The following is a 23971-nucleotide window of genomic DNA, read 5'->3' on the forward strand; positions in this document are numbered from 1 at the left end:
GGCATAAACAGTGTTATAGACCCTTATAAGGGTCTGGTAGTGAATTGTGTGTGTCTGTGTGCTTGTTTGTGTGTGTGTGTGTGTGGCTATTATGTTCCCATACGTGTGTAGAGAAAGACCGTGATCCCCTTGTTTCCCAGACAAGTATTAAATCATGCCACAGCGTATGGTGTATGCCATAATTGCTGGTACTGTATAATGCCATGCGGGACACAAGCCCAGAGTGAGAGATGGAGCCTGACAGAGACACAGGCGGGCAAAATTCCTCCACCGTCAAACACAATCACTGCCCTCATCGCACACCTGATCCCCAGCCCATCTCGACCAGCCCCAGTCTCATCCCCAAGCCTGCATCTGTCCTTGTCCTAGCTACAGACCCTGTGTCGGCCTTATTTTCCAATCTCCAGTCCTAGACCCTAGCGCCGCGCGTCAACATTTGTCCCCAGCCCCCCTCGGCCTCTCATCAGTGCCCAGGCCCTGATCAAGCCAGAAGCAATACTGGTCTCTCATTTCAAAGTCTCCCCACAGTTCAGATCGTTTAACTCGCCCGTTTAGCTATTTCGCTCCTTCTCAAGATTGTTTCTCCTCCAAACATGATATGTCAGCTTAGCCTTCTAAGTCAAATCAAACGTTATTGGTCACATACACATATTTAGCAGATGTTATTGCGGGTGTAGAGCGATGCTTCTAGCGCTCATCTGTTTTATGATGCCATTAGGCAGACGGGTGTCCTGTCTCGCGTTTGCTCACGTTGCAGTTGACCAGTTGCAATTTATATATTTTTTTAGCCTCTCGCTCTCAATTACTAATGTAAAAACAAATGTCCCGTTTCGCTCTCAAATCCTTGTCGGATGCAGTCGCCACGTGTTCAGAATGCCAATTCTCTCATCCTGTTCAACCAAAGGTTTTCATTGCTGACCAGCTGTCTTGTAAGTTTGTGTTCGTGCGTAGCTGCCTCATGACAACTTTACTCACGGCTTTGCCTTCCAGGCTTTGTGTAGCAACACAGAAGGTAATATCTAGTGCTTTATCTCAGTTCTGTCTCTCTCTTGGTTTTCACTGTGCTGCTGGAGTTGAACATTTTGTCTGAGTACGTGATGAGCCTTGACAAACGGTGCCATCCAGCCCTCAAGGTGAGGCTGCAGAACAGAACACTAACCCTGTTCTCTCAGAAACATAACACTGCCTGGGAGACAGAAGGGCTGTTATTAAAAATAACACAAGATACTGGAGACTAATTCAAACCTTGCAATGCCGTTTCTGTCTGAAGTGTGTCACTTTCTGAGGGAAGATGATAGGTGTTATTCGAGGACTTTGAAAGGACCCTCTTTCATTTTCATTTAGCTTGTCAGTCTCTAAGTGTTCACCAAATAAACTAACTAAGGAGGGGAAATAAGAAGATAATATCTTTAATGTTGTTGTCGGTGTGATCCTCTTTGCCGTGGCGTCGAGTGAACAGATTTGTTAGTCGCGAGGTTGGGGTTGCCGTGGCAACCTCAGCCCTATGCTATTTCGGTTCCAGGCGATACTCTACTCCTCTCTCTACCCTCTGCTGTCCACCACACGCCTCTTACTCCCTCTGCCTTTCCTACACGCCTCCCATCCCTCTTCTGCTTTCTCATCCTCCTCCTTTTCCCCATCTCCTCCACATCTCTCTCCTCATCCTCCATATCCTTATCCATCTCTCACCCTCACGTTTTCTGTCCGCGACTCCATTTTGTGAGCAGCTCAGTCCCGCCCCCCCAGTTCCACGATCCCTCCCACTCCCCCAACCCGATCTCCAGGATTTGAAGTCCTCTGTGATATACAGTCTGACACTAAAGCACTACCGGAGATCCACACACAGACATCAGTGCAGCCTGACCATCAGAGAGCCAGCCAGCCAGCCAGTCCACCAGTCAGCCGACCAACCACTGTGCTCTGGTCTGCGTTGTGAGGCCCTGACAGAGAGAGAATTAGTCCTGAGCCTCCGACCGCATGGGCCTTGGGATCTGAGCCTTATCTGCGGCCTCCATAATAACATCCAGTCCCCCGCAGGTCCAGATATGCATCTAAATGTGTCTGTCCGGCTTGGCCCGGCCACATGCGGAGAGGGTAGCTGCTCTGTTCCTAGACCTTCCCTGAAGTCACACGTAATCCGACTAATGGTCACTGTCTGTCTGAACCCTAGTGAGGATGTAGGGACTGGAAACTAACTGGCCACTGTGTGACTGGGCTGAAGGCAGGCTCTGAGAAACACATTAGCCCATCCCTATGACATGTGGTCAGTTGGAGTTCCTCCTGGACAGAGACATTGACAATAGGTCGGTCAGGGTCACAGCTGAGGTATATTATTGTCTTGCGTGACAAAGGTATCATATAAACCCACGGCCCAGAAGCTATTAGGAGCGATTACATTTTGGATCATTGGCAACAACGCCAGAGCACATTGCATTCCGACTGTTGATCCAAAAAGGTTGTCTTGATGCTGGAATCACAGCCTCTGGTTAGCCACCCTTTGGAACTTGTTGTTCAGGAGCGGATGAAGAACCACTGAGTGGTTGTTTTCTGTTCTGCTGGAGGACGATGAAAACGGAAAGCTGTCCTTTTTGGATTCAGATCAGGAAAGGTTTGACTTGTGACAAGCACACAATGTGACCCGTTGAGGTGGCCGGCATCGAGGCATCCATGGGAGGACTGGTGGCTCTCTCTCCTCGCGGTAGCTCTGGGCTGGAAGGTCTAGGAGACGTCTCACTCTGGGGTGCCACAGCAGGACCTCATGATCCCCTTTCAACAGGAGGAAGGATGTCTGGTGTGTCCTAAAATGGCAGCGCCGTAGTTGTGATCCAGGATACACTCTGAACCAAACTCTCAAGTATCCGTCAGCCTTTTGACAGTGTCTTCCCATTGATATACCATGCCAGCAGCCAGTGGTGTGGTGGAATGCCGACTATTTACCCAGCCACCGGTCTCTCTTCTCTGTCCTGCTGCTCTCTGGGGGTATCTTTGATTAATATTGTAGCTAGCTGTCCATGAGATGGGCTGACCGCCAGTTACTCTCTGTACCCCATTGTCACCTTCCAACTAAATGCCACCAACTGTTTATTTGAATGTGTTGTGCCCTTTATGGTTGCGCAACGCCAATACCCACAGAGACGCCAATACAGAGAGAGAGCGGGAGTGAGGGTGTAAGCATTATTTAGAAGGCTTGACTTTTGCTCTTTGCCTCTAGTGGGATGGCTGTGGTTGAAAGTGGCTGTGCTGGTTTGAATTGGTGCCAGGGGAGAGATGAAGAGGGAAGAAGATGGATGAAGAGGGTGAGAGAAATGGAAAACGAGCTGGAAAGAGAGGGTGAACAGAGCTTCATTCAAACCTCATCTTCATTAGCGGTGAGGCCATCGACTCGTTTGAACTGAAAACAGGCAATTCTCCTATTTTCCATGCATTCTATTTAGTTGTTTTTCAATTCAGCTTCCTTTGCAGTGCACCCAGGGTTAACACACTGCAGCTATTGTCTTTTAAAAGCAGCTGTAATGATGTGATGTGTTAGCTGCTCTCTCCGTGGCTTCCCCTGTGAAAGCATTCATTAACGTTAGCTATGACATGGATGGGAATATGAAAACCTTAAGCATACATTCAGAGCCGGGGGGGTCTCATGGGGTTAAACGTGCGCGTGTTACAGGGCTGGAATGCGGATCCCATGACCTCTGTTCCAAAAGTTGTATTTATTTAGTTAGTGTTTCATAGGGAGAGACTGTAACCCTCTGCTCCTTCTATCTCATTGCCTAACTTCTCTGGAAAACACTGACCTGCTGTAAAAACGGATCCTCTTTGCGGCGCGTTAGAGCTGTAATTGATTGTGGTTTCTGTCGGCCTGCAGATGTTCCTCACGTGATGTGATGACCTTTTAACTGGGCGTCCTTTGAATATAAGAGTGTGGGTGGAAGAAGTGGGAGGCTTAGGTATGAGGCTCGCCTCAGATTGAGGTTACAATATCCCCCATTTTAGTTTTGACTGATGAACAGCACATTTTGATAGAGGGCTAGTGTGTGTGTGTTTCAGCTTGTTTCTGTCAGTTAATCTGTAATGATGTTGCTGCTTGTCAAGCTGCAACACCTGCACTTTTAATTGCAGCCAAGAGTGAACCCACTTGAACCCTATTATTCTAATACTGAATTGATGAGCACTTGCATCACTCACTCGCCTCGACTTTACTTTGTTGTAACCTACTTTCACTCTCACACGGAGTGCAGCACACGCTTCCTCTCCTCTCGACTCTGATAGCCCCTGAATTGAGCCAGCAGCATTTGAGTTTGTCGCCGCCCTATCAGCTGACTTAGAAGTGATCTCGGGCCTCCCCAAGTGTGTCCCTCAGCTCGCTGGTTTGATGTCCCGCTCTCTCTTAGCGTTTGACTGCTTGGGAAAGGGGAGGCCACAGCAACGCACTGCTCATCTGACCGACGTCTACTGGAGAAAACATATAGGCATGTACAGGGAATATACTGTACATGCTAGCCTTGCACCCAGAGGGGAGGATAATGTTTGATATTAGTTTGTGCGTAGGGTGGGGATTGATGGGAGGGGTGTGTGTGCATTCATGTTTGTCAACATTTTCTTTTGATTAATTGTAGAATTATAATATGTGCGGTACATGTCAAGGCCTTGAGAGAGGGTGAGTGCAATATGGGTTTGTGGCTCTAAGAACCAGCAATAGGGGGACGGATCGATCATGTCACAGCAACAACTGATTTATTCACCATGAATTAGAGTTCCCTGCTCACAACCTGCCTGGCTAGCAGCTAGCAGGTAGACGCTAACTAATGACGGGGAAGTGGTAAATGCAGGTAATACACTGTACTAGTACAGCGTCACCCTACAGCAGGGGTAGGCAACTCCAGTCAGAGTGAATGGTCGAGGGCGGCCGGAACATAATTATATCGCTACAAATTGACCCCAACTAAGCCCTAAAAAATAGATTATTTGAAAATGGCAATTATTTCATACCTTCAATTACATTGAGATATGATCACATGTCTCTTGGGAACAGATGACCTAAATCAAACACATTTCTAGCAGAGTTCCTGGTGATTTTACAGTCCCCCAGCCCCCCTGTTGCCGACCTCTGCTCTATAGCCTACTAACTAGTCTGACATGAAGGTGAACTATGAAGGCGCACTGCAAACCATAGAAAAACAAAAGATATGGGGAATCTCTGTGGCTAACCCCAACTGCTATGCATGTCCACTGAAATGTCACTGCAGACCATAGAAATGAACCTTACAGAGTTACTATGTCAACGGTGGACATGGATGCCGAGCTTTGGAGCGCATCTTCATTGGCTGGACATGTGGACATCCCAGAGAGAGCTCTAGGAATGAGTTTAAAGGCCCTATGAATGTCTCTCCTTTCTCATGTGTCTCTGAGGGAACAGTACTTGGCCACGTTATCTGAGCCCTTGGCTCCGAAATAGCAATTTCATAACTGTCTGCCTGGAATTACACGAGAGCGGGGAACGGGGAAATGTACGATTGTTTATTTACAGATTCTTGGTTATTAAAACACTGTCTTGGATTTAAAGTGAACTTGGCACTGGGAGGTTTTAACAGGGCTGAGACTTGGTGTGGAAATAATCTGCCTGCTGTGAAGCCAGTGAGTCTTGATTAAATGGCCTTGAATTTGCAGAGTCTGCACTGACTGAATGTCTGACAAAAGCGAAGTCGTATGGAGAAACGTATTGCTGTTCTGTCTGTTTCTGTTCCACTGTTTTACTGACTCTGCTGGCCCAGCTGCGTTATGCTGTTTAAGCCTCAGTCGAAAGCAGCTCATTTGTTGTCAGTCACACTTTAGCTGGCCTCTCTTTGATCACTCACATACTGTGGCCTCTCTTTGATCACTCACATACTGTGGCCTCTCTGACTCAGAGCTCCTTAGAAACCCGAATCCTCAACGCCAACAAGGATCTTTCTTTGGTTACGACTGGCAACCCTCTCTCCACGCACCACAATTGGTTTACATACATACAAGGACAGGAGCTCTGAAAGGAAACCGCTCTATGGACTTTCTGGATCTGGCTACCCCAGGATGAATGGACAAACATCCCCAATTTCCTCTTCCTTCAAAATGATGGGTGTGAACCCCAGATTTAGACTTAAATTGTTATTCAAGGTTTGTACATTTCCTGAAGACAGGTCTGCTCATGCCCAGAATGTAGAATGTAGCCGAGCTCTGCTCCCTCGTGTCTCCTCTCCGTGGCTTTAGAGTAAGTTGTCTGACTCTAGACTTTATCTTTCTTCTTTTCCTCATAAAAGGCCCTTCCAGATATCCAAGTATTCTTCTTGGCGTCATCCATTGAAGCTAGCAGTACTTGTATTAATTATAAGGCTTTCACCACTTTCTACACTGAACAGAAATATAAACGCAACATGTACAGTGTGTGGACATTCCTCCAGTCAGAATGCCAATTGCACACTCCCTCAAAACTTCAGACATCTGTGGCATTGTTTTGTGTGACAAAACTGCACATTTTAGAATGGCCTTTTATTGTCCCCAGCACATGGTGCACCTGTGTAATGGTCATGCTGTTTAATCAGCTTCTTGACATACCACACCTGTCAGGTAGTTAGATTGTCTTCACAAATGAGAAATGCTCACTAATAGGAATGTAAACAAAATTTGTGTACCAAATTTGAGAGAAATAAGCTGCTTGTGCGTATATAAAATTGCTGGGATCTTTGATTTCAGCTCATGAAACATAGGACCACAGAGCTGTTGCAAGAGAATTTCTACCGTAAGCCGCCTACGTTTTAGAGAATTTGGCAGTACGTCTAACCGGCATCACAACCGCAGACCACGTGGGACCACGTCAGCCCAGGACCTCCACATCCGGCTTCTTCACCTGCGGGATCATCTGAGACCTGCCACCCGGACAGGTGATGAAACTGTGGCTTTGTACAACTGAATAATTTCTGCACGAACTGTCAGAAACCTTGTCAGGGAAGCTCATCTGGGTGTTTGTCGTCCTCACCATGATCTTGACCTGACTGGAGTACGGCGACGTAACCAATTTCAGTATGCAAATACTCACTTACGATGGCCACTTAACGGTTAAATCCCGGTTTCAACTGTACTGGGCAGATGGAAAACCATGTGTATTTTGTGTGCGTGAGCGGTTTACTGATGTCAACGTTGTGAACAGAGTGCCCCATGGTGGAGGTAGGGTTATGGCATAAGCTATGAACAACGAACACAATTACATTTTATCGATGTGCGATTTGAATGTACAGCGATACCGTGACGAGATCCTGAGGCTCATTGTCGTGCCATTCATCCACTGCCATCACGTTTCAGCATGATACTGAACGGCCCCATGACGCAAGGATCTGTACTGTAATTGTAATACTGAAATTGTTGCATGATGCGTTTATTTTGGTGCGTTTATTTTGGTTCAGTGTATTACTTAGGCTTTCAGCCTTCTCATTTCTACCAAAGAATGTATGGAGTGCCTCACCAACCACGATGTATCAATCATAAAGTGTTCATATGGTCCTGCCCACATAATTCATGGGTTTAAAATATACCTCTCGAAAGGACTGCTTCAAATAACATAATTGTGTGTGTGTGTGTGTGTGTGTGTGTGTGTGTGTGTTAGGGAAGATACTCTGCTACAAATTACATCACATTGGAAAAATTACACTGAAGCCAACCTTAAGAGAAATATTGTTTACTTAACTACTTCTTCAAAGTAACTTTAGTTAACTTCATCCTAATTAATTTGTGAAAATCATATGTAAATCTGAAATGTCAGACTGCAAATTGATAGAACAGATCTCTTTGGGGTCGTGTCTTAAGAGAATTTGTACTGTTGCCTTTTAAAAACACAAACTAGGTTTCTCGTGAAAATTATGCAGGTCTGATGCCGATAAAGGAAATTATTCCGTACTTTACCCATATTTTCCTTTGTTTTTGCAAAAACAAGTTCCTGTAGTTTGCTACATGGCAAAAAAAACTGCTGAAAACATTTTGAATTTAGTTCAACTACCAACAAGCTACTAAAATGTGTGCGTTCTGACTGACACTATTATTCAGAAAACACTGAAGGAAAGGCAGTCTTTTCAGAACCATCAGACGTTAAAGTGCAGAAGGCCTTGACTGTCAGTTTGTGAGAATGTGAATACAAATGTATTTTGATAAGGTTGAAGTACTTGGTTTTGAGTCCATAGAGCCAAGCCAAGCTGTCTTCCGTAGCGACTGGCTGTTTGTGTGGATGTATTACAGTATGAGAAGTGATCCTCCCCTGGGATGTCAAACAGCCTGTGGTGACCTTGGCAGTGGAAAAGGAGAGAGGGGTTCGATATACACTCTGCCTCTTTCTGACCAGCCTCAGACATCTGATAGCTGATAATGTAATTACACCATCACAGCCAAGCTAACCATTTACTGACTGTGTTAAATAGACAGAGAAACTTTGCTCTCAGATACTCGATTTTGTTGTATATGTGAAATCAATATCTACTTACCTCATGATTCACAATCCTAATGTATTTATGGTCCTGGTGCGAGTGATGATTTGTTGTAAAAAATCAATGTCTTGTAAAATCGACTGAATCTTTGTCTGTGGCAACAGATTATTTATTTGTGTGCAAATTAGTCTAAATGAGAGAAGTACCAGGTTATGAGTGGCAGTATTCACATCATTACAAACAATGACATTTGCTCTACCCTTTTTATAGTTTAAGTGATCCTAAACTGTGTAAACACAGTCCTAAACTATAATCTGTAGTCATAGTGATCTGACCATGTCAACAAGCTCCGCTTTACCTTGCTATCAGCTGCCATTACTGAGGTCTGTTTGAAATGTCACAACCGAACAGGGAACTCACGCCTAGGGCTGTTGCGGTGACCGTATTACCAAACCGTAGTCTGATGGGTGACAATATTAGCCTATCACTTGTGAATTATATACTATCACTTGTGAATTATATACTGTCACTTGTGAATTATATACTATCACTTGTGAATTATATACTATCACTTGTGAATTATATACTATCCCTTGTGAATTATATACTATCACTTGTGAATTATATACTATCCCTTGTGAATTATATACTATCACTTGTGAATTATATACTATCACTTGTGAATTATATACTATCCCTTGTGAATTATATACTATCACTTGTGAATTATATATTATCACTTGTGAATTATATATTATCACTTGTGAATTATATATTATCACTTGTGATTGATGCCCAGCGTAAGAAACAAGGCCTTTTTGCAACTTGTTAGAATCAGTCGCACACCTCATGTAGCCTAGTCCAAAGTGGCCAAATAGGTTCTTAAAATTAAGCACATTAATCTGCTTTATAAGGGGTGTAGAGCCTAACTGGCATACGCAGCGCGTGAGTTTCAAGTTTGGGGAAGATAATTTTCACCATAAAAATGTGCCTTTTATAATAAAAGCATTACATGCATAATTGCATTGGTGGTCACTTTTGAGAATGGGGTTTTCCCGTGAATTGATTGCCCTTTTGGAACATTTGCGCTTATTATCCTACTATCATGTGCACATTGCTACGCTTATAATGTGAAGAAATAGCCTTACAGTTTATCAACATTAAGCTAAACGTTCTGATCTGTTGCGTCAGGCACGTTGCATAAAAAAAGGTTTTTTGATGCTAGTGGTTGTATTCATTTGGAATCTATCGTATCCCACAACTGTCCCAGACTATGTTTGGAATATTTATTTCTCACACAGAAGGACAAGCTGACCAATAGGTCAACTTTTGTACTATGGGGGATAGTAGATTGACATAGGCTAGTGCTTGTCTTGTTGTCTGACAAAGTAAATATGGACAGCTTCCAATATCTTCAATATGAACATCGGAATTGGATAAGGGTGTGCACAGTTTCGTCCCTGATGTCTGTCTTCACTTGTAGCCTGTGAAAAAGACCTGATTACGTGACGGAGAGCCATGTGAGTGTGAGACGCTTTTTTTAGGGTGCGTTACGTCCACAAAGGGAATGCCACCGTGAAACTCGAGGCATTATCAAGTGCTGGTCAAATTGTGAATGAGAAACTGTGAATGAGAAACTGTACAGCCTGCGCAATAAACAAAGCAGAGCTCAAGCCTTTCAAGCGACGTTTTTCAAATCATCATTAGTCTCATGCAGCCTTACAATGTATTAAAAATCAAAACATATGTTTGTAGAACAACTAAAGTCACATTATTAATTATTTAACCACAACACAGAATAGCCGCATGTGCGCACTCCCCCAAATCGTTTGGAGAAAATATTTATATTTTATTCAGATTTGTTAAATTGTATTCTTCACACTATAAAATAATCCCATGGAATTCTAAGCAAATCGTGTCTACTAAATGAACTAGTGAAGCCCACAGCCATTTGGCATAGCCCCATCAGGACCAAGCATGTCTAAAATAAATAATGGATTTATTGTGAAGGTGTAGGCTATATTACATGGATTTATTAGACTTTTTAAAATGTCTTGTAGGTTATGTGTGGGAAGCCAGGAGACACTAAATGTGTTTATGTTAATTGACGGTCAATTACCTTGAGACCGACAGTTATTTGCTTGACAATCACAGACGGACACATGTTGGTGACCGCCACAGCCCGGCTCACGCCCTCCACTCAATAAAATCAGGGCAGAGTTTTGTGACTGAGGTCATTGATCACAGCAGAGATTTGTACTTTGAGAGCGACAAAGTGGCAATTAAGCCGATGGCTCTATTGTTATAGAAAAGCACTGATTCTGTGAGTGGCTGCTGACTGTTATCTGTGACTGAGCTACTGTACCTATTAAGAGTCGGTCACACTTACACCAGACTAACTACCAGTAGTATTAGTAATACTGTGTAGTATCACGAGTAGTATCCGTATGTAATTACACTTGTTGTTCCCTTGTAGTTATGGAATAATGACTGCCATGTTTAAGTTGTTAGCAAACGTATGTCAGTTTTCTACCCAGTGGTAACAATAGCTTGGGTAGACTTGGCACCCTTGTTTGTCCTGTCTTATCACGTTCCCGTTAATGCGATTTACTAGAGTGAGCGAGAGAGTGGTAATAATAATTCCCATAATTTGACAGACACCTAATAGTCTTGCCCGCCAGACTCGTGCGAGGAGAGACTTGAATTAGAGATCTCAGTATTATCTGAGCAGTTTTCACAGACTCTGATTGCCTGTCTCTGTTGCTAAGCTACATTGCCTGTCTCTGTTTATTTCAGTTGTTTAATAATCGGTCTCTGTTGCTTCTCTGCCTCCCTGTGTGGCTACTGTACCCTGTGTGGCTCTGTGTCTAACTTCCATGTCTCGCTCTCTCTGTCTCTGTCTCTCTCTCTCGCTCTGTCTCTGTCTCGCTCTCTCTGTCTCTGTCTCTCTGTCTCTCTGTCTCTCTCTGTCTCTCTGTGTGTCCCTGCAGGTTTTGAGCTGCTGTACCAGCCAGAGGTAGTGAGGCTGTACCTGTCTCTGCTCACTGAGAGCCAGAACTACAACACTCTGGAGGCTGCAGCAGGGGCCCTGCAGAACCTCAGTGCCGGACAGTGGACCGTGAGTCTCACACACACAACACACACACATTGTAATTAAGGGGAATAAGGTCTCTGAACCTCAACCGCATTATTTTACCATCACTAGTGTAAAGTACGGCGGCTATTCATGCTCTTCCCTTCAGGAATGGAATGTTCATAGTCAATACAGTGGCTATGTTAGGCCTAGAGAACTCTGGCATGCTAGCGCCATCGTGATTCAGTTTTTAACACATTATGTGTGACGCTGTAAACATACCCGTTGCCACGGCATGCATCACTAGGCTCCAGTTGGAAAAACACAACACAACAGACAAGATGTTAGATCGATTTGGATCTCTTTGTTCATTTAAAAAACAACAACACTTACACATAACCTGTACCGTGTGTTTAACATGTATAACATGTGTAGGCTACAGTACATCTACGCCCTGTATAACCTGTACCGTGTGTTTAACATGTATAACATGTGTAGGCTACAGTACATCTACGCCCTGTATAACCTGTACCGTGTGTTTAACATGTATAACGTGGGTAGGCTACAGTACATCTACGCCCTGTATAACCTGTACCGTGTGTTTAACATGTATAACGTGGGTAGGCTACAGTACATCTACGCCCTGTATAACCTGTACCGTGTGTTTAACATGTATAACATGTGTAGGCTACAGTACATCTACGCCCTGTATAACCTGTACCGTGTGTTTAACATGTATAACGTGTGTAGGCTACAGTACATCTACGCCCTGTATAACCTGTACCGTGTGTTTAACATGTATAACGTGTGTAGGCTACAGTACATCTACGCCCTGTATAACCTGTACCGTGTGTTTAACATGTATAACATGTGTAGGCTACAGTACATCTACGCCCTGTATAACCTGTACCGTGTGTTTAACATGTATAACGTGTAGACTACAGTACATCTACGCCCTGTATAACCTGTACCGTGTGTTTAACATGTATAACGTGTGTAGGCTACAGTACATCTACGCCCTGTATAACCTGTACCGTGTGTTTAACATGTATAACGTGTAGACTACAGTACATCTACGCCCTGTATAACCTGTACCGTGTGTTTAACATGTATAACGTGTGTAGGCTACAGTACATCTACGCCCTGTATAACCTGTACCGTGTGTTTAACATGTATAACATGTGTAGGCTACAGTACATCTACGCCCTGTATAACCTGTACCGTGTGTTTAACATGTATAACGTGTGTAGGCTACAGTACATCTACGCCCTGTATAACCTGTACCGTGTGTTTAACATGTATAACATGTGTAGGCTACAGTACATCTACGCCCTGTATAACCTGTACCGTGTGTTTAACATGTATAACGTGTGTAGGCTACAGTACATCTACGCCCTGTATAACCTGTACCGTGTGTTTAACATGTATAACGTGTGTAGGCTACAGTACATCTACGCCCTGTATAACCTGTACCGTGTGTTTAACATGTATAACGTGTAGACTACAGTACATCTACGCCCTGTATAACCTGTACCGTGTGTTTAACATGTATAACGTGTGTAGGCTACAGTACATCTACGCCCTGTATAACCTGTACCGTGTGTTTAACATGTATAACGTGTGTAGGCTACAGTACATCTACGCCCTGTATAACCTGTACCGTGTGTTTAACATGTATAACATGTGTAGGCTACAGTACATCTACGCCCTGTATAACCTGTACCGTGTGTTTAACATGTATAACGTGTAGACTACAGTACATCTACGCCCTGTATAACCTGTACCGTGTGTTTAACATGTATAACGTGTAGACTACAGTACATCTACGCCCTGTATAACCTGTACCGTGTGTTTAACATGTATAACATGTGTAGGCTACAGTACATCTACGCCCTGTATAACCTGTACCGTGTGTTTAACATGTATAACGTGTAGACTACAGTACATCTACGCCCTGTATAACCTGTACCGTGTGTTTAACATGTATAACGTGGGTAGGCTACAGTACATCTACGCCCTGTATAACCTGTACCGTGTGTTTAACATGTATAACATGTGTAGGCTACAGTACATCTACGCCCTGTATAACCTGTACCGTGTGTTTAACATGTATAACGTGTAGACTACAGTACATCTACGCCCTGTATAACCTGTACCGTGTGTTTAACATGTATAACGTGTGTAGGCTACAGTACATCTACGCCCTGTATAACCTGTACCGTGTGTTTAACATGTATAACGTGTGTAGGCTACAGTACATCTACGCCCTGTATAACCTGTACCGTGTGTTTAACATGTATAACGTGTGTAGGCTACAGTACATCTACGCCCTGTATAACCTGTACCGTGTGTTTAACATGTATAACATGTGTAGGCTACAGTACATCTACGCCCTGTATAACCTGTACCGTGTGTTTAACATGTATAACGTGTGTAGGCTACAGTACATCTACGCCCTGTATAACCTGTACCGTGTGTTTAACATGTATAACGTGTAGACTACAGTACATCTACGCCCTGTATAACCTGTACCGTGTGTTTAACATGTATAACGTGTAGACTACAGTACATCTACGCCCTGTATAACCTGTACCGTGTGTTTAACATGTATAACGTGTAGGCTACAGTACATAACCTGTCTCCGTTTTCCTTTTTGCTCTGTTTTTTATCACTGTTCTGCACTGGTGATTTTGTTGTTGTCGTTGTAGTATATATAGAGACAGATTCCATCCCTCCCTCCATGGTTTTCCATTCAGTTTGAGCTGAGGAGGCTGATCGCCTGTCCACGCTCTAGGGCAGCTGCTAACACGTCAAACCTCTGGCATGGAGGAGATGGACATTACTTGTCCCTGCTCCCTATGAGGATATCTCAAAGCTTTTCTTTTGTTTTAAATCCTCTCTTCGTCCCTTTCTCCCTGCTGCTCCCGAGCTGTTTGACTCGGTGCTGTCTGTTTTCTAGGTTTACTACTGCCACCCAGTGGTCTGGTGTGGCGCCAGTTTAATTGCATCTCTGGGGGATAACGGTGTTCAGCAAAGGAGCTCTTTCATGTCAAACCTAATGTGTTGTGTTACAGGAAAAGAGAGAGGAAAATGTGTGTTTAATCAGAGACAACAACCAAAAGCGGTCAAATCCAGAAATCCACTGTTGGCTGTGCTACTGTACAATAATTGAGTCTGTGGGGGGGCGGGCGGGCGGGCGGGCAAGCGGGTGCACGTGTGTTGCTATGTGTAAGTGTGTGTGTCTGTATTGGCTGATATTATTCTCTCTATGGTTATCCATAGCCAGCATGAATGAATGAAGGACATTTTGTTTTCGAGTCAAATCGTCAATTGGCAACCCATCCCTTATGGGATTGATTGACACATTAATTGAACATTACAATAATTCACTGTAGAGTAATTAAATTATAGTTATTTTTCCGGCGTCCTCTGCATTGCGTATCGCATAAAGAGTAAAAAAAATTATACTAAATAAGTTTATCCAAACAGTAATTACATCCCTCGAGCAGTAAAATTGTGTATATATACATATACACGGAGAAAATGTTTAAATAGAAAAGTCACTTGAACCCTCTCAGACACAAGGAGAAGATTCATATGGGAGACGAGCCTATACACAATCTGCATGTTCCCTCTCTGTCCCTAGTGGTCCAACTACATACGAGCCACTGTGAGGAAGGAGAAGGGTCTTCCCATCCTGGTGGAGCTGCTGCGTTCTGATGCTGACAAGGTGGTCCGAGCCGTGGCCATCGCCCTGCGTAACCTCTCCATCGACCGCCGCAACAAAGACCTGATCGGTACGATCACTGACCACATAACCTGACCACACATGGTCAACACAAGGCCTCTCTGTAGGGCAAACGGAACAAGATTGGGATAAAACACTTCGGAATACGTTGAGATTAGATAGCTGTTAATGAAGATAAGAATATGATTGTTGAACGTGTGTATGTCTTTTGCTGAATAGGAATGTGTAAACGACTTACTGTAGATAAGAATGATTGTAGATTAGTCCAAATTTGAATTGCTTGATATCGAACATTTTGTACAATGCCCTTGGCACCCTGCCTTTTGACCTCTGCCCTGTAGGGAGCTATGCCATGAGGGACCTGGTGAGTAACCTGCCCAGTGGTCAGCAGCGGCCAGCCAAGAACCTGGAGGAAGACACAGTGGTGGCCATCCTCAACACCATCCACGAGATCGTGACGGACAGCTCTGAGAACGCACGCTCCCTCATCCAGGCCCAGGCCATCGAGAAACTGGTGGCCATCAACAAGACAAGGTAGGATGATGGCACAGTACAGACCAATACCAAACATTTCTTGACTTCTTGTTTTTTATTTTTTATTATTTGTGTGTTTGTGTTGTATTTGCTAGACATTCTACTGCACTGTTGGCGCTAGTAACATAAGCATTTCACTGCACCTGCTAATAAAATCAAAGTTGATTGGTTGCGTACACAGATTTGCAGGTGTACACAACCAATGAACTTTGATTGAGATTTGATTTACAACATAGTGCAGTACAACAGAGCATAAGGCAGCTTAACAATTGAATGGTTTTCACATGTGCTATACTAAACCCGTTTGCAAGTACAGAATGTACATTAATGACTACATGCGCCACAGGCCTCCCTCCCCATGAGAGAAGTGTCCATACTTTTAAATTATTTTGACATCAAATGCAATTAATAATATCCATGATATACAGTGTATCCTGCAATCACTCAAGAACCAGGATTGTCTCCTGCTGGCCATATACAATGTAATGACCCCGCGCCTTTTCACGTCCTCTAGGATGGGCGTTAATGGCCTTTTTAATAATATAAAGTGCTATAAGCTGGATTCCTTGTCATATCATTTCGATCTGTAGAACATTACTTAGATTGAATAGATAAGCCCGTATCGTGTAGTGTCTGGTTTCCAGGAAACCTACTATAGTGCACTTCACCGGAATACTAAGTACTATGAATAGGAATTCAAGAGATGCTTGAATGACTTCATTTCATATCACTGTCCTCATTTTCCTTTGACTGATCGGATCTTCTTGATCAAGTCAGCGGGAGACGATAATGTCTCTTTTGATAATGTCTCATTCTACAACCTATTGATGATTTAATTAAGATTAGTTTCCAATGGGGATTTTACATAGCACACCATACAGGTCACACAAGCACACATATGTTTACTTCCTATATCTAGGATAAACAATCACTCTGTTGCTGAGCAGGAACTGAGTCTGTTCCTCATGTTAGAGGAAACGTTGTGCCCCTCCAGGCCTTTAACAGGGCTTCTTATCGGTCAGGAGAGGCCTTGAGTTATTGGGAGTACACATTCCTAATTGTCTTACTGCAGTCCACTAAATAATTACACTTTTCACTTGCAAAAAGCTTAAACCTAACACTAACATTCAATCGTTAAGAATATATCAAAGTGATACAAAGTATGTAGTGATATAAAAGTGAAGATGTAAGCCGGTGTTATAGACCAGTCATGATGGTCTATCAGCTGGTACTCCAGACACATGGCTCCTCTTCATCCCACGTGGGAACATTCTGGCCTCTGAGACACGCCCCCTTTGTACTTTCCCTCTGCCCAAATACAATGCACGTTAGATTAGTCCATCTAACCAATAACATGAGAATTACTGCTGCTAGGCTAATTATACAATTATAAATGGACTAAAACGGGCTCAAGTCAAATAGTCTCCAACAATACCAAATAAATGTGTTTTCCCTACACCAATGAGATTGACTTTGAAGTGATGGAGAACCCCCCCCCCCCCCCCCCCTCCATGTAATTACCACTAAGGGCTAAGGAGTACTTAATTAATTGAATGAAAGGAAATGTGTGCGGCCATTGGGGTGTGAATTAAAAGAAAGCTCCTGGGGCCATCAGTGGGTATAGATGGATGATGGCTTTGAATGTGAGATTGATTGCATTCGGCTCCCGCCTCCACTAGCTGCTGGCATTGGTTGGGTCCAACGTTCTGGGTTGTATTCACTAGACTACCGGAGCTTGTCCAATAAACACGTTTTTGTTGCAAAAACGTTTTCCACTGCTAAATATGTTGCTATGGTCTGCACTTATGACCGCAACCCTGCTTTTCCCCCTGTCTCGCTCAGCCAATCACCACGTGAGAACAAGGCTGCCTCCCACGTGTTGCAGACGGTGTGGAGCTACAAGGACCTGAGGAACGCCCTGACCAAGGAAGGATGGAATAAGAGCCACTTCCAGGTACACGGCAGAACGTGCATGCGCGCACATGCACACACACACATTCACACACCCACAATAAGTACACTCATGTGTCCTTATTCTCTCCCTCTCAGTCTACAGCAAGCGGCGCCCCTAAAGCAGCCAAGAACGGCAAACCAGGCTACGACGACACTACCCTGCCCCTGATGGAGAAGAACCAAGGTCAGTCTGTGACGGCAGGCGAGACTGGGGATCCTCCGGGCCTGGCCTACTGTGGTGAACTGAGTGAGGAAACCATAGATATAACTGCTCTGAATCTATGGAGGAAACCGCTGGTGTCTGCATCAGACGTCTTGATTAGAATGTGTGTTGTGGAGGATGGCTCGATCTGGACTTTGTTTTGTGTGTTCTCACTCATAGCCATAATACGCACTTTAGGGGCGCTGTGTTTGAAACCTTTCGCCCTCATTGTTCTGCTGCGTTGTTTGGTGACCTTCATGTGCTATAGTCAGTACAATTGGGATGGTGTGGTCTGGAGAATGATGCATCATGGGTAGATTTTTCTAATCCAATAGTGTGTTCCCAATGCAAATCCAAGCATGTAGAGTAGGATATGAAGTTGGGTGTCAAGCCGGCCCAAAGGAAAAATATATATTTTTGAACATCTAAAAGTAGATCAAAACTATGAAGGAATTATAATGGACCTATAGGTTTTCAAAGAGCTGTCATTTTTCTGGCCTGAATCTAAAATCCCGACGTGACCCTCGAGCCAAAATGATTGCCCAACCCTGACATGAAGGGAGGTACTGTAGCAGCCTAATAAACAAAACATCTCATTGACAGGGGAGTCGAGGGCATGACAGCACTTTTGTCTTCTTGTTTCTGGCCTTTTTTTGCAACCATGCATATACACATGAAGTGCGGTTGTCATTCACACCCATTCTCAGCCTGCCTGCGTTACTGGTTAAGTGTATCAGCAGACAGTGACTGAGGACCATTGGCCTGAAAGCAACATTGGCTCGTGAATCAAACTAATTGTATGTGTGGCGCTCATGATAAAAACGGCGTATAAATGCTTTTCAGGCACCAAGAAAAATGGAAGTGGTGATATGATACCTATGGACGAGCTTGGTCCAGGTAAGACCGAGTTTGCATGACCTCAATCGCCGCCGACGAACGCTAGTAGTCCCAGATGGAATGTTCTGATCTCTAGGGACGACTGACAGTTCACGATCCCCCAACAACACAAATGCCAAAATGGAAATTCTAAAAAAGTTTGTAGGGTACATTTTTTGCAGTATTTGGAATGAACGATGTTATTAATTGTTAGGATGCTGTAACGGTAGACAGTGCAGTACTGTTTTACTTATGATGCTGTATGCAAGACCCCTCTCTTAACAAGATGTTGGTATAAGGATGGGTATTAATTCAGTAGAACAGATGGCAACAGGAAGTGTGGGCAATTTTCTGATTTGAAATGTTCTCCTCGGTGCTCCTCTTTTCAATGAAAATGCAAACAATTGTCTTGTTTCCTCTCTAACTAATGAGTTCTTCCTCTACGTCAGATGTGTGCCACTCCAGTCCCGGAAGGCTACATGCAGCTAGGCTACTGTAGTTTCCATCCAAGCATTTAACATCCTTCTGTGATCTTCTCTCTCACTCTCTCATATTAGATGGCTACTCCACCATCGACCAGAGAGACAAGGACTGCAAGTACAAGAGTAGTGGAGATGGGTCAGTGGACCTGACAGAACGGGAGCCATTGAAGGTACTTCTGGTCTAGACCCACCCGTTACGACCCATCTACAGCTACACTGACTAGTGGATCAGGCTGTTAAAGCACACAAGTCGCGATGCTCCGTTTCTGTTAAGATAGCCTGAACCCGTCTCTCTTAGTGCCCTTGCCCATATGCCCACGCCAGGCTCTTTCTAAGAAAGGAGTTGAGCAGCAGTTGATGTTGTCGTCTGTCGAGCCGGGTGCCACTCATCTAGCAGTCCAATTTACTGGATGCCGACAGCAGATAATTGAGCGTAAGCTTTGTGATTGTGAAAGTAATTAATGTGGGACTGGTTAAGTCCTGCTCTTCAATCTAGAGAGAGAGAGAGAGAGAGAGAGAGACTCACAGGAATATCTGGTAGTGAAGAACTAGAGGTGGTTCGATGGGTCAAACATGCAAACACAGCTAAACTTAATGAACTGATTGCATGTAATATGATTACAAAACACCTTTTAGCTGTAATCAGTTACATGTAATATGATTACAAAACACCTTTTAGCTGTAATCAGTTACATGTAATATGATTACAAAACACCTTTTAGCTGTAATCAGTTACATGTAATATGATTACAAAACACCTTTTAGCTGTAATCAGTTACATGTAATATGATTACAAAAAAACTTTTAGCTGTAATCAGTTAGATTACCAGCCAGTGGCGGTTCTAGCTTGTATGGCTCCCTGGGTGAACCCCCCCTCATTCTGCACTAACTGTACTTTTTATTGGAACAACACAAATAAATAATCATAACATTTAAAACTATAAACAAATATATATAATGTTATGATTTAAATGTTATGATTATTTATTTGTGTTGTTCCAATAAATAAGACTTATAAATATCAAAAAGAAGTAACAAAGACAAATGGAAACAAATTTGTGTTGATTTGGCACTGGAGCATCAATACATTACCCATCCCCCAACACTGTCAACCAAGAGTCAAGACTAAACCAATTCACCTTGGTGGTGTGCAGATTGGTTTTATATTATTCTGAACCATTTCACACAAACCAGAAATAAAATGCAACAATATGTCTGTGAAAATATATATTCACAGTATTATTTATGAATTGTGGTTTAGTTGGTAGCATTTCGTAGTGTGACTGATTTTACTAATTGCATTAGTACTGTATGACGTTAGAGGTTCGCTATTTGATAGATTCCCCCGCTCCCCCTACCTCCCAGTGGGGAGACCTGAGGTCAACCTACCCCCGACCCCTCCCCATCTCGTACTTCTGAGTGGGAGACTTTCCCAGGCAGTAGCCTGCCTAGTTCACAAACTGGAATCAGGGCGCCCACTTCGACCAAGTTAATTGACCCACAGTCCCACATATCATTGACATGCAAAGGTCACCATTATTTTTGTGCGGGCGCCCCGTGCCGCCTATTTATTTTTTTTCATAGATTTTTTCAATTTAACTAGGCAAGTCAGTTAATAACAAATTCTTATTTTCAATGACGGCCTAGGAACATTGGCTTGCCTTGTTCAGGGGCAGCAAGCTCGGGGATTCGATCTTGCAACCTTTCGGTTACAAGTCCAACGCTCTAACCACTAGGCTACCTGCCGCCCTTACCTACAGTGCCTTGCGAAAGTATTCGGCCCCCTTGAACTTTGCGACCTTTTGCCACATTTCAGGCTTCAAACATAAAGATATAAAACTGTATTTTTTTGTGAAGAATCAACAACAAGTGGGACACAATCATGAAGTGGAATGACATTTATTGGATATTTCAAACTTTTTTAACAATTCAAAAACTGAAAAATTGGGCGTGCAAAAGTATTCAGCCCCTTTACTTTCAGTGCAGCAAACTCTCTCCAGAAGTTCAGTGAGGATCTCTGAATGATCCAATGTTGACCTAAATGACTAATGATGATAAATACAATCCACCTGTGTGTAATCAAGTCTCCGTATAAATGCACCTGCACTGTGATAGTCTCAGAGGTCCGTTAAAAGCGCAGAGAGCATCATGAAGAACAAGGAACACACCAGGCAGGTCCGAGATACTGTTGTGAAGAAGTTTAAAGCCGGATTTGGATACAAAAAGATTTCCCAAGCTTTAAACATCCCAAGGAGCACTGTGCAAGCGATAATATTGAAATGGAAGGAGTATCAGACCACTGCAAATCTACCAAGAGCTGGCCGTCCCTCAAAACTTTCAGCTCATACAAGGAGAAGACTGATCAGAGATGCATTCAAGAGGCCCATGATCACTCTGGATGAACTGCAGAGATCTACAGCTGAGGTGGGATACTCTGTCCATATTGCACAAATCTGGCCTTTATGGAAGAGTGGCAAGAAGAAAGCCATTTCTTAAAGATATCCATAAAAAGTGTTGTTTAAAGTTTGCCACAAGCCACCTGGGAGACACACCAAACATGTGGAAGAAGGTGCTCTGGTCAGATGAAACCAAAATTGAACTTTTTGGCAACAATGCAAAATGTTATGTTTGGCGTAAAAGCAACACAGCTGAACACACCATCCCCACTGTCAAACATGGTGGTGGCAGCATCATGGTTTGGGCCTGCTTTTCTTCAGCAGGGACAGGGAAGATGGTTAAAATTGATGGGAAGATGGATGGAGCCAAATACAGGACCATTCTGGAAGAAAACCTGATGGAGTCTGCAAAAGACCTGAGACTGGGACAGAGATTTGTCTTCCAACAAGACAATGATCCAAAACATAAAGCAAAATCTACAATGGAATGGTTCAAAAATAAACATATCCAGGTGTTAGAATGGCCAAGTCAAAGTCCAGGCCTGAATCCAATCGAGAATCTGTGGAAAGAACTGAAAACTGCTGTTCACAAATGCTCTCCATCCAACCTCACTGAGCTCGAGCTGTTTTGCAAGGAGGAATGGGAAAAAAATTCAGTCTCTCGATGTGCAAAACTGATAGAGACATACCCCAAGCGACTTACAGCTGTAATCGAAGCAAAAGGTGGCGCTACAAAGTATTAACTTAAGGGGGCTGAATAATTTTGCACGCCCAAATTTTCAGTTTTTGATTTGTTAAAAAAGTTTGAAATATCCAATAAATGTCGTTCCACTTCATGATTGTGTCCCACTTGTTGTTGATTCTTCACAAAAAATACAGTTTTATATCTTTATGTTTGAAGCCTGAAATGTGGCAAAAGTTCGCAAAGTTCAAGGGGGCCGAATACTTTCGCAAGGCACTGTAAATCCGCCACTGTTAACAGCTAATGTATTGTAATCAGATTAGATACTAAAAAGCTAGATGATTAGTTATTGGATTACTTTTAAATTTAGACTTTACACTTTTCTGTTTTCTCAATGACATTCAATTCAGCATTGGATAAAGTTTTTACGTTTGTTCCACCTGAGCGTGACCACTGATAACACACCAAAAGCATTTGATGTATCCTTTTTGTCTTCTTCTAATGCCTCTTAAGGGTCATCCAAAAATTACAGTACTGATTACAATTTTGAACCGGTAACTAGTGACTAACGGATTCAATTTAGAAAGTAACTTTACCAACTCTGAACTTTACCAACTCTGATAACACGGTTATCCGACGCAGCTGTCTTCTGGTCTGACGATTACATAAGTAAGTGCTTAGTGTGTAACTGCCAGCTATGCAGCCTGGAGACACAAATGCTTGTCAACATACAGTATGCTTTATAAGTCCTGCAAAACCTTCAGAAGCAAATTAGCTGTCAGACAGGACTGGAGGTGGCAGATATGTTCTCTGACGCCTACAGCCCCCACCCCCCTTGTTTTGAATTGACTGAAGCACAGAAATAATCAAAACTGCTCTACCCTGCTTTCTACACCTCCAGAAGGCTGATACCCAAAATGCAACTGCTGTTTGAACGGCTTTATCCCTCTCTGTTTGCATGCGTAATTTGGTTTCTTGTTTCTAATCGCCTTTTTTCCGGACTCTAAAAGCTTCCTTTATGCTTAGGAACTAACCCTGGCATTCCACTCCTCTGTAAAGACTATATTTATTGACCTTTTTGATTTGCTGTTAACCCCTTCTCCCGTTGCTGCAGAATGAGACAAATACGAAACACTATGTCAGGAGTAACAGGCCTGCAGTCAATCTGGTGGATGCTTGTGACGTTAAACCTCAGCCTGTTGACTCCTGGGTCTAAATGCATGCATGGTAGGTCTTACAAATGTTTGTTTTCCACTTTTTGTCTCCTTTTTGTTTGCTCCACCACCTTTCTGTTTTAGCCCTCACACACTTCAGTGCTGGTTTGTATGTTTGTTTATGGTTGACCCAGAGTAGTTGGCTTATGACACCAAACCTAATTTTCACAATTTTGAAGCACCTGTTTGATGCACATCCATCTGTTGAAATATGCACCGTTTCCCTTGACTAATTCACATGACATGAGGTTTGTTCTAAATGATGAAAGGGAACATCTCTTATCCTTACATGGATCACACACGCTCCGCTCTAAGGAATAGCTTTGAGGATGAACACGGTGTATCCCTCTCCCCATCTACGGTCATGACGCAC

General features: G+C 43.4%; 1 protein-coding gene across 50 annotated transcripts in view; it reads left to right on the forward strand.

Moving 5' to 3' along the window:
• LOC110525852 (splicing regulator ARVCF) overlaps window positions 1-23971 on the forward strand; it is a 229966-nt gene that overhangs the window by 200792 nt on the left and 5203 nt on the right. For 10 of the 50 annotated variants that reach the window (XM_090237810.1, XM_090237812.1, XM_090237797.1 and 7 more), the window contains 7 exons: window positions 11429-11556; window positions 15158-15308; window positions 15601-15793; window positions 17636-17747; window positions 17843-17930; window positions 19382-19476; window positions 23499-23611. In XM_090237810.1, coding sequence (XP_090093936.1) covers window positions 11429-11556; window positions 15158-15308; window positions 15601-15793; window positions 17636-17747; window positions 17843-17930; window positions 19382-19476; window positions 23499-23600 — 869 coding nt within the window. In that variant the 3' untranslated portion in view covers window positions 23601-23611. Of the gene's footprint in view, window positions 1-11428; window positions 11557-15157; window positions 15309-15600; window positions 15794-17635; window positions 17748-17842; window positions 17994-18791; window positions 18846-19381; window positions 19477-23498; window positions 23612-23971 lie in introns of all 50 variants that reach the window. The other 40 variants (XM_090237820.1, XM_090237821.1, XM_090237814.1 and 37 more) reach the window with 7 other exon arrangements.

This window comes from Oncorhynchus mykiss, chromosome 6 (genome assembly GCF_057628025.1).
Source record: "Oncorhynchus mykiss isolate SJ-2025 chromosome 6, ASM5762802v1, whole genome shotgun sequence".
Classification (NCBI taxonomy): Eukaryota; Metazoa; Chordata; class Actinopteri; order Salmoniformes; family Salmonidae; genus Oncorhynchus; species Oncorhynchus mykiss.